The 12,328-nt window shown below is 40.9% G+C and overlaps 1 protein-coding gene across 1 annotated transcript in view; it reads left to right on the top strand.

The window, feature by feature from the left end:
• The window catches only part of LOC148515408 (protein kinase C delta type-like), a 39,705-nt gene extending 34,660 nt beyond the window's left edge, over positions 1 to 5,045 (top strand). The window contains exons 6-9 of the mRNA XM_088480121.1: positions 1,396 to 1,525; positions 2,825 to 2,980; positions 3,397 to 3,525; positions 5,007 to 5,045. Of these exons, the coding sequence (XP_088336247.1) occupies positions 1,396 to 1,525; positions 2,825 to 2,980; positions 3,397 to 3,525; positions 5,007 to 5,045 (454 nt within the window). The remainder of the gene's footprint in view (positions 1 to 1,395; positions 1,526 to 2,824; positions 2,981 to 3,396; positions 3,526 to 5,006) is intronic.
• Positions 5,046 to 12,328: the final 7,283 nt, after the last annotated feature.

Genomic DNA, 12,328 nt, shown 5'->3' with positions numbered 1-12,328 from the left:
CAACCAACCTGGTTTAGCCATTATAAGAATTGTCTCTTTATATAGATTGTAAGCTTACTGTCAGGTGGAATTGATGTCCAGAAGCATAAAGGTCCCAGGGATTAAGTATATTTGCAGTGTGTGTGATTATTAATTGCAAGATTTTTGACTATTATCTTCTTTTATTATGTGTAATAAATAATGATCTATTTTTTAAATAGTTATGTGATTACTGGATATGACTATAAGCGCACCCATTGTGTTGAGCATTCTGCACTGATCCCCTTTTAGTTATGTAATAGGGTTCCTTGAAAGCTGATATTCAGGTCAGTATAGATATGTGGGAAAGTGACATCTGCGCTACTGGTGTATGTGGACCCATATAGGTTTCTCCCCTAAACTCTGGTTATCTTACACTACATAACTACATAAGTGTAAGTGCAAATACAAAGGGAGGGCATATTCTATGCACACAGACACAATACTTTTACTGACTACTGAAAGGGTTAAAAAAGAGAAACAACAAACCAGGTTTACATTTCTAAGGACCACAATGATATTATGTATGAGCCACACCACATAATACAGACCTGTGCTGCTAACACATTACACAATCTCCCCTATTTCCTCACTAACCACACATGAAGGTATACATCTAGGTTATGGTCCTTGCTGCTGCCCCATAAAATGTGAATGCCATGATCCAGCCATGTGCAAAAGTCCTTTGTTCTCCAGGAGATGCATTTACCACATTTGCAAATTAGCTTTAGTCACTTATGATGCTTAAAATGTATATCATATACTGTCTATACCAGTGGTCTCCAACGTTAATTGAGGTGTGAGCTACTTTAGAAAAATTAAACCTCCTGGAGAGCTACTAAAATTGTAGAAAATAAAAATCTGTCTAATAACGAACAATTAAAGGTAATTTAAAGGAAAAAAAAATATGTTTCATAGAAAATAAAAATGCATTTAATTATTATAGTGATATTGTTGTAGTTTGTAAATAAAATTTAAACACAGGCACATTTCACTGTTAATTACTGTCTCCAAGGAGGTATGTGCAGTAGAGGAGCAAAATATATAGACAGGGCTGCTGTGTAATTTTCCGGCAGAGCAGGGCGGGAGTCACTCGCTCCACCGTAGCATAGACTCTGTGGGTGGAACCACAGGGAAGCGCGTCATGTGATTGCTTTAGAGGCTGCGTAAATCACCGGACGTACTTCCCTGTGGCTCCACCCATGGCGTCGATACCACGGGGGAGCACACTTCAGAAGTCACTTCCTCCTAGTGACTTGGCCGTACTGCAGCTAGGTGAGCTACCAAAATTAAGACCACGAGCTACAGGTTGGAGACCACTGGTCTATACTCAAATAAGTCCTTAACGAAGAAAGTGCAAAATGTCCCTTTTTACAGAGATATAAAACCAGAAAACATCCTGATTGATGATGCCGGCCATATTAAAATAGCCGACTTTGGGCTGGCGGTACACCAGATTCATGGAGTGACCGGATATGTAGGAACAAGAGGGTACATTGCCCCAGAGGTGAGGCTAGATTGATATAGTAGTAAGGTGTAGAGCATGTTAGTGTTATTCATATATGAGGGGTCTATGTACTAAGGTCAATATGGATCAGAGAGTGGCGCATTTCCACATTTACCCATATTGATCTTCTTTATGTTATTTCGGGGGCAATGCTTTGATGGTTACAATTACCAAATAGCAAGTGTAATGGTCAAATTGCCCAACCTGATGACTCCAAGTGGCCAGGGTTACACTCACTGATCTACTGGTGTCTATGCTCAGCTTTAGATTTTGCCTGTATGTCAACAATCATGCTTTGCAGATTCAGAACACTATTCAGGTTTCACTGATACACAGGGGCAAACGCAGGCTTTCTAGAAAGGGAGCTCCGTAGAAAAAACTCCACAGCATAATTATTGACGGAAAGAATTCCATCTATACATTGTCACATAACTCACACTCCTTACAGCCGGTGATTACATGTTTATATGCTACAGGCATACACTACATGTATATAGTCATACAAGTATGTTGTGGTGGAATTATAAACACACATTTGTACATTACATTCATAGTCACATAGGACCTCATTCAGAGTCGGTCGAAGCGGCCGCACTGTCGTACGCCACCGATGTTCGCTATACTGTGCATGCGTAAAGTTCGCAATGCGCGTGCGCAAACTAGCCGCTACGATCAGAAATTTCTCTCTCCTTGAACACAGCCAGGTCGATTGTTTGAGTGACAGATTGAGGCGTTTGTGGGTGGTAACAGGGGAAGGTGCTTGAAAACGGGGGAGTAGAATTCCGAACGCAGGCGTGCCTAATTATGCGAACTGCGTTTTATGGGAGTTCATACAGTTTAGTATTGGAGTGCATAATTAATAAAGTAGCGTCATGGCACATGTGACATGGGAGGTTTTTACACTGACATGGTCGTAGAGCTTAAGAGAGGGTATGGTCAACCTTAAGCTCTACGACCAGTTCCGATGGTTACCGATGGTCTCGATTAATCCTTATATGCCCGGAGATGACGTGCAATGCGTACGAGAAGGGGGCGTATTTTTTTGAATTCCGACCGCTTCCTCCCCTTGGTCGGCCAGCTACCGAACCGAACTTAGGGACGCAACTCGCAAGGGAATCATTTGCATATCCGGCCCCTTTTCCCGTACGACCGTGCGGCTGCTTCGACCGACTCTGAATGAGGTCCATAGTATCGTGCAGTGACCTCTCTGTGACTATTGCACAGTGGTCACTGCCCAGTTGTACTTTCCCATATATAATATTGAATAATTTAATGAACTGTGTCCCCTTATATTGACAGATGCTCTTCAAACATCAGTATGATGCCGGTGTTGATTGGTACGCTCTTGGAGTGGTACTTTTCCGCATGACAACTGGAAAATCCCGGTTCGACTGTGAGCTCTCTGCATTACCAGGCTTTAACCTGAGCCCTGACACAAGGGACATCATTGAAGCGGTGAGTGTGCAGCACTGGGTAAGAGGATGTCTGTTATATCTATAAAGCTCCCATTCCCTGATATCTATCATGTAGTTGTTCTTGCTATGAATGTACAGGTAGCTATATATGGAGAAAGTGTATATTACATATGTCAGGTTACTTTTAGTGCTGCCACCTTTCTGACACTCATACATAAGTGGAGACTGAAGAAAACTCCAACCCAGATAAATCAGCGCTGCAGGAGTCACTTTACCTGTGTCATAGTTTATGCTACATTTATCCTAAACTAGATGTTTGGGGTAATATAATAATACATTACTTGTTTGCCTCTGACAACACATCACTGAATTATACTGCTGCCAAATATGTCACTATAAAGGGATCAATTAGCAGCTGAGCTGTCATTTTAATTATGTTCATGTTGCCCTTTTCAGCTCCAGTGTGAAGACCCTAAACTACGTCTGGGTGTGAACGGCCAAATTCGCCACCATCCGTTCTTCCAGGGTATAGATTGGGCAGAGCTAGAAGCTCTTCGTGTGCAACCCCCTTTCATACCCGGCAAAGTAAGTACATAGAAGTGGTAGGTAAAGTATATGACACTAATCATGTCTCCCTACTGCCTATCATACCCCTCATTAGGCCATGGGGGTGATGCAGAGGTGTATGCACTGCTGATGGTCGATGTAGTGGAGCGATATTTTGCTACTGCATGTGTCTAAGTGGAACCGCGCTTGTGTTCTGATTGTGTCCGTACAGAGGGCCTGATTCAGACCCGCTCGCGAGCGCTATGCGCTCGCAAGCAGGTCGATGGTGACCCAGTGCGCATGCGCACGACGGAGCCGGCTCCGTCGTGCGCATGCGCGAGACCCGGATAGCGACGGGCAAGCCGTCGCTCCAGGTCTTGCACCAAAGGGGGCGTGCTGTCGACGTTGAGTGACAGCACGCCTCCTTTGGTGGGCGGGCCGGGGGGGTGGCTGCACAGACGGAGGCGCCTACCGTCTGGGGCAGGCCCCACTGACATCACAAGTGATGTCAGAGGGAGTGCTTTCGGCTCTGTTAGAGTCTAAAGCACTCTAGGGCTTGCGGCAACGAGACCCTACCACAAGGGTCTCGTCGCAAGCCAGATGGTCTTGACCATCGCGACCATCTTCCTGGCCGCTCGCTATAACTGTGGGTGGTCACCCACAGCTATGTGAGCGGCCAGGAGGCCGCTCTAAAAAACAGAAGGCCGGCCCTGATTCAGAGCGAGCGCTCTGTCAGAGCGTCCGGCTCTGAATCACGCCCAGAGTCACAGCTGTGATATCAGACACATGCAGGGAGAAGTGTAATGTAAATGTAATGGGCCATCCTGGGGATGACAGCGAGGTGAATAAGCGCACGAACGGAGATGGTCCATCATTAGACGTGTTACGTGTGTGTCGCAGGCTTGTCAGAGAAAGTGGTTATTTAAACAGGCAATCATTTGCTCACAGGAGGCCATACTTGGATGAAGAAACTGTACCTGTCATAAGGCTATAAGGCTGGGGCACGTTTTAATGGTGCGACCAATGGTGTGTATAAGTACGCACAAATCCATATTACTGCATGTACGGACACTGAATGTCCCTGCACATTCGGATGCACAGATGTACAAAAGGGAAGGGCTTTATATCGCCATTTCTATTTAGTTGCAGACAGGAGACCGTCAATACACACAGCTTGCGGGCGCTTCTGTGGCCACCTCAGAATCAGCCCCTATGGGAGCCATAGGAGGGATAGGCTACATCCTTTCGTGGGGCTAGGTGCTGGGTTATATTGTGTGACCATACACTGGTGTTTAATTGCCACATATACTAAGGTTAGTCATATATAAATCAGCATACATGAATAATATACAGTATGCATATACATAATGTATACTCAGATCCAGTTGTGCTTCTACTATAGGAAATAATGATGATGCTAAACACTGGTAATGACACATACCCTATATCCCCCACATGTTCAGAAGATATTTTTCCTCACCTTTCATGTGAGATATGTGTGATGATTCTTCTGCCTGCAGCCACCAGTGAAGGTATCTCCTCCCCAGACGTCAGTGTAACCATCACCCACAGGAGCAGCTTATAACAACATTGCAGTTCCATCCACCAGGAACTTTCCAGATGATGTCCCTTTGGGTTCAGCAGAACATCCAGCCTGCGTTAAGAACAGCCGGCCTCCATGCATCAGCCCAAGTTACATCAGTTGGCCTACCATCTCCCATCATCAGTCAGACTGAGTTTGATCTCTGAAGCCCTGGAAGAACTGGAGATTCACAGAAGTGAGTAACATACAGTTAACATGTACATTATATGCAGAGGTGTAATAACGTTTTAGGTGAGGCCTATGTACAGCTGGCCTATCTCCCCCATGTGCTGAGGGCCCCCAGCTAAACCTTTTCAGACATCCATGTTTCTGGTGATATTTTCAGAAAGGTGGCTCATGTGCAAAAGATCACGTCACCAAAGTCCTGGCACAATGGTCAGCACCATCTGTCTGAAAATATCACCTAAAGATGCCACAAGCAGCAGGTATATGGGGCAAGTATCACTGTTCTGCACGCAGTAGGGTCTATTTCGTGGGTATAGGTAGTGTGGCACAGGGTCCCCTTTGCCCTAGGGGCCATGTGCACCGCACATCCTGCACCCATTACAGACACATCACTGGGTATATGTATGCAGTATATGTCTTCTTTATATATCAATCTATATTTTTTCTGTGTATTTATGTCTCAGTAGATATTTGTGGTCTGAAGGACCGTCCAGACTAACATCAATGTTCTTTAACCCACAGCACCTAACCTGGAGAGGATAAGGTGCAACAGATGCCCACTTATCTCAACCACCATACTCACCAGTACATAAATGGAGGCACCCTCGTTTGAAAGCGGGAAGTCCCCTCTATCAAACGATGTGCCCACTTAGAAGCAAATGTCTGTTGATGACATTGATCACCAGACAGTAAACTCCTGCACTATAGAAATATAATGTAGTCATGGGGGAAGATCTTCCCCAACCTGGCTACAAATAGTTAAGGGGCACCCATTTTAGAAAATGTAGGTCACCTCTTTTAAATGTTGGTGCTTCATATTACTTATTACCTGGTAATCATTTGTGATTACCAGGCAATGTTATCCCACACTACAGAAAATGTTTTCCGTATATGGGTGAGAGGGCACTATGTGCCCTATCACCCTGCAGAGTGACAGCTGCAACAGAGTGAACACCCATAATTAAAAGCGGGGAGTCCCCATATTCATATTGTGAAGCCCACTAGTAGTATTCCTTGGAAATCAACTGACATTTACCGTATGTGGGTGTCACCCACATGTGAGGGCAGTCCCCTCTTTCAAATTATGTGGCTGTCTTAGCAGCAATTGTCAGACAATATCATTCAATGCTATGGAAATAGTTTTCCATAGATGGGGAAGGGCACATTGTGCTTTCTCTCTCACATACTGGCCTGCACATACATGGGAGCATCATGTCTTCAAAGAAGGTAGTTTCCGCTTTCCATATAGTAGATATGCCCCCTCAGGAGTTATTGTCTGGTGATAACCAGACAATAGCTGAAATAGTACACACAAAAATGTTTTACAGATGGATAGTGAAGTGGGGGGTGTTCTAAACCTCATATCTCCCCATCTTGTGTCAAAAAACACAAAAAAACAAGAATCCTTATTTAATGCATTTGTTTGTCTTGTGTATAAAATAGTGGCCTTGTTAGATTCCAATATTCTTCTTACACATTGTAATATTTCTCTTACACATTGTAAGGGGTAAATTTACTAAAGTGAGAGTTTTTAGAAGTGGAGATGTTGCCCATAGCAACCAATCAGATTCTAGCTATTATCTTCTAGAAGGTGCTACTTATATATTAAATAGAATCTGACTGGTTGCTATGGGCAACATCTTCACTTCTGAAAACTCTCACTTTAGTAAATTTACCCCTAAGAGTTTAAAACGAGACAGCAAAAATCTGAAACCCTAACCCTAACCCTACACATAGAATCCTGCTTATGGAAATATGGGTTATTAGTGAAACAGGAACCATAAAGTAATTATTTGTGGCGTTTATAAGACGAAAAAATAATCACATTTGCTTTTGTTTCCTTTCTTGAAGTGTCTTGGCCTCTTGGGTTTATTTTGTTTTATGTGTTAGAATGAGTAAAAGGGGTAATTTCTGAAAACACAAGTCTTCAAAAACAAGGTATAGTATGTGTAGGTACCATATAAAAAAATTACTGATATTCATGTTGGAATGTGACAAGCGGAAATATGATAAAATGACCTCAAAGTGGTGTTGCTAACACAAAATAATTATATTTATCTGCAAAATTAGCATTGTCTCTAATTAAAAGACTTCATAAATATCTAATTTTATGTTCTTTTTGGTCAGTATGCAGCAGAGGTGTTCACCATCATTAGAAGAGAGACAATACCAGAGCGAGAGAAGGTTGAACACTTCCGGAGGATGCAAAATACACAATACATTCACATTCTCCACACACAGCAGTTCACTTACATTAGATATATTAAGTATATATAATAATAATAATAATAATAAATTAATAGGATAATATAGTCTTCACAATAGGTGATATAATTATTTACATAAAAATTGTATTATTAACTATTATTTAGATAATTTAATTAATTTTATATTTTAAATAATCAATTATTAAATTATTAATTAAAAGGCTAAATATTTACTTTGGATACTTAATAATACTTAATACAACAACAGGAGTGTGACTGGCCGGCTATTGAGGGGAGGTGGAGGCCGGACTTAATTAGGTTAGTGAAATAATTATTAGTACAACAGGCGTGTGATTGGCCGGCTATTGAGGGGAGGTGAAGGCCGGACTTTAATTAAATTACTTAACTTATTATCATTATTAGCCTTTATTTATATGGAGCCATAAAAGGTCTGCAGCGCTTTAATAAGCAGATAAATAAAAATAGTATAAAAAAACAAGTGTAATGATAAAGAATATTCAGTCTGAACATACAATTTTGACATTTAGAATAAACATAAAGGATACTATAGTCTTCACTATAGGTGATATATTTAAAAAAAAAGAAAACATTTTGGAATTAACTGTTAACTAGATAACTTGAATCATTTTATGCTTAATTATTAATCAGATAACTTAAATAATGAATTTTTTACTTAATTATTCATTTGATAACTTCAATAATTAATATAACTACAGGAGTGTGATTGGCCGCCTATTAAGGGGAGGTGGAGGTCAGACTTTAATTAAATTACGTAACTTACTATCATTATTAGCCTTTATTTATATGGAGCCATAAAAGGACCGTAGCGCTTTAATAAGCACATAGATAAAAATAGTACAAAAAAAACAAGAACAAAGCCACTTATATTGATAACAAAGTATATTCAGTCTGAACATATCATTTTGACATTTAGAATAAACATATAGGATACTATAGTCTTCACAATAGGTGATATATTTTAAAAAATAAACATTTTATAATTAACTGTTAACTAGAAAACTTGAATAATTTTATACTTAATTATTAATCAGATAACTTAATTAATGATTGTATTACTGAATTATTAATTTGATAACTTAAATAATTAATATAACTACAGGAGTGTGATTGGCCGGCTATTGAGGGGAGGTGGAGGCCGGACTTAATTAGATTACTGATATAATTATTAGTACAACAGGAGTGTGATTGGCCGGCTAATGAGGGGAGGTGTAGGCCGGATTTTAATGAAATTACTTAACTTAGTATCATTATAAGCCTCTATTTATATGGCACCGCAAAAAGTTTGCAGCACTTTAATAAGTACATAGATAAAAATTGTATAAAAAAACACGAACAAAGTCACGTATAATGATAAAGTATATTAAGTCTGAATATGTCATGCTGACATTCAGAATAAGCATATAGGATATTATAGTCCTCACAATAGGTGATCTGCTACATATAAATATATAGAAAACAACATCACTCCCTTCATCACAGCCATTAACTGTCAAGAAAGCATAATCAAACGGACATTGGATCGCCACTGGAATGTTTTGCTGATGGATCCTATCTTGAAAGAAATTCTTCCCCCTAGACCAGTATAAGAGGAAAACAAAGAATCTCAAGGAAATCCTAACACCCAGTTTACTGAAGTTGGAAGATTCAATAAAAAATATTTTAAAGAAATGTCAGTGGTGCTACAAATTTAGTGCCTGTAATATATGCAAATATTTACACCCAAAAAGGAAGTCTTTCTCTAACTATGATAATTCCAAAGAATATAAGATAAAAGACTTTATCAACTGCAACTCGACTATGGTCATTTATATACTAGAATGTACCTGTGGTTTTAAGTATATAGGAAGAACAAAAAGAGTATTGAAATTATGCATACAAGAGCATGTTCCTAACATCAGAAACAAAAAAACAACTCGTGCTATTTACAGACATTTTTTAGAATTGCATAATTCCGATCCTGAATGCTTATCCTTTAAAGCTATAGAATTGGTTATACTGAGTGAGAGTGGGTGACATTCTTAATAAAAAAAAATTTAGGGCCCTCTCACCTTCTGGTTTTAATGAAGCTTTTGAACTTGCTACTTTTTTAGAAATTGCTATCCCATTTCTATAAGTTATTGTCTCCTCTTTTACTAAATAATTATTTTTAAGGATTAAAGTTTTACTGAAAATTTTAATGAAATTGTACCTCTATTTTTGAAGTGTTTTTAACATGTAGGTACCTATATAATAACTAAGATAATGTTACGATTGTCTGGGGGCCCAGACTACCAGAATACCTTTAGGAGAGAGACACCAGGAGACGTAGGGTGAAATCAAAGTAAGTGACTTTATTGTCACAAAAAACAGGCAAGAACATATACAAGAATAGTCCAAAGTACGAACGGTGCGGCTGAACACCGACGGTACGGATGAATACCGATGGTATGGCCAGGGAGCCAATGGTGCGGCTAAGAAGCCGATGATGTGGCTGGAGACCCAGTAGAGTGGCCAAAGGCCGTTGTTGCTGCTTGGGAGCCAATGATGCGGCTAAAAAGCCGTGTTGCGGCAAGGTGCCGATAATGCGGCTGGAGAGCCAGTAGAGTGGCCGGAGGCCGATGTTGCGGCTTGGGAGCCGACGATGCAGCTTAGGAGCCATTGGTCTGGCAAGGTGCCGAAGATGTGGTTGGAATGTCAGTGGTGGCCGGAAGCCGATGTAGCGGCTTGGGAGCCGAGTAACAGTCTGTGCACTAGTGCAGCTTGGAAGCTGGGAAACAGTCTGTGCGCTGGTGCTGCTTGGAAGCCAAGAGACAGTCTGTGCCCTGGTGCGGCTTGGAAGCCAGGAGGCAGACTGTGCAATAGTGCGGCTTGGAAGCTAGGAAACAGTCTGTGCACTGATGCGGCTTGGAAGCCAGGAGGCTGGGAAACAATTTGTGCACTGGTGCGGCTTGAAAGCTGGGAAACAGTCTGTGTACTGATGTTTAGACAGTATAACCTGCACAGAGTGCAGGGCTGGCTGTAACTTAAGAGAAGCAATACCCAATCAGAGCCATCTCCAGCAGAGAGTAATTCCTAATCACAGGCTGATGTGCACCTGAGATCTGCAGAGAGGCAGATGATTAGTTGCACCTGAGAAAAACACACAGACAGACATGACCTGAGCACAGGCAAACCAGGATTAGATGCAGTCTCCAGTAGTGACCAAGGCTGGGAACTGCCACCAAGATGATCCGCTACGTGCGGATCCTAACAGATAAAAATGTATCTTCATTCATTTTTTTCAAATTTTTTAGTGCTGTATACAAACTAAAGAAGGATTTTGTCTCTGTATCTTTGAGAAAGTCAGGGACGCATGGAGTTTTTTTATTATCTACAAAATGGCTGCCAAACTCGATGGGGCGGAAGTGACGTTCCACACAGTGAACCAGATGGGGCGGAAATGAAGTTTTTGTGCCACATGCGTTCCACCATCTAGAGGAAGGGACACTAAGTGTGTAGGCTGCACTGTAGCGATGGAGTGGATTTTTTTCCATGGTTCCTTTTACACTGACAGCAAGAAATTACGCACTAGCGGTTCAAGTGCGTTCCATCAACGTAATAAATGTTTTTTTCTGTGTTTTGATTATATTATGTATATTTACAATAGCTGTTTAGTTTTAGGTGTAGTTTACACATGCTCCAAATGTATGAAATACCTATAAAGGCTTCAGATAAATGTGGCTTAAATTGACTTTTACCACTTCCTGTGTTATGGATGACAGGAAGTAATGTTTTGATGTTTGGTCCACGTGTCCTCCCTCTTTAATTGGTATAGGTATAAGTATGTCCTAATGTCCCTATCCTAATATCCCCTTGAAGAAGTATGTTTTGGATAAGACGAAACGCTTTGGGACCCGCTATCCTGGACCCTTATATTATGGACAGATAAGCTTTCATTCATTGTACTTCTTGTAAGTTTTCTACCTGCATTTATTCGTGGATCTTTGTTAAATAAAACTGCGTGTATATATATATATATATATATTATATATAGAAGCATGAAGGTGCAGCACTCCCCTCTCAATAAATCAAGCAGAGACCAAAGGATCAATAGAACGTTTCAGACTGGCTCTTCCCAATCTTTGGTTATACTACATAGCTGCTCAGTTAGTCCATTTGTCTGATTGGGTGTCTGGGTCCGCTAGTCCAACGTTATTGGGCTTCTTATCTGAACAGGTGGGATCTTTCCTTACCCCTTTATTGTTTTTATTTTCTGTAATATCTGCCTCTGGGCTACCCCCTTTACTTCGTCAGGCTCTGCTAATCTGGCGATACGCTCATACCCTCTTTGACTGGTCTCATACTGATTCCCCTCTTTGGTTTAATAGATCATATCAAGAACTACTTAAATTATCAGCGGATAATATATGGCTTCTGAAAGGTGTTAGGACTGTGGGCCAAGTGTATGAGGGTGCGAACTTTAAGTCTTTTCAACAGCTGCAAATTGACTTTGATATTCCTAATACAGCTATTTTTTGCTACTTCCAACTAAGACATGCTATACATACACAATTTGCCTGTGTTTCTCCTGTATTCTCCCCATCTCCTGTTAAGTCCTTGGTTTCCAGTTGGGTTCTAGGGTAGGGTGCCCTCTATCTATGCAGTTCTCAATGATAGAATTTCTCCAGAATTGCTTATTCCCCTTAGGCTAAAATGGGAAACAGACTTGGGCCCACTTTCTAACGAACATTGGTCTCAAATATTAGGTTCAATTAAATATACTACACCCTGTGTTATGTATCAACAGGTACATTTTTATGTCCTGCATAGGATATACCATACACCTGTTCTTCTGCACCGTGCTGGA

This window comes from Taudactylus pleione, unplaced genomic scaffold, assembly GCF_031769625.1.
Source record: "Taudactylus pleione unplaced genomic scaffold, aTauple2 ptg000250l, whole genome shotgun sequence".
Classification (NCBI taxonomy): Eukaryota; Metazoa; Chordata; class Amphibia; order Anura; family Myobatrachidae; genus Taudactylus; species Taudactylus pleione.
This window is presented reverse-complemented; position numbering and strand designations above follow the sequence as displayed.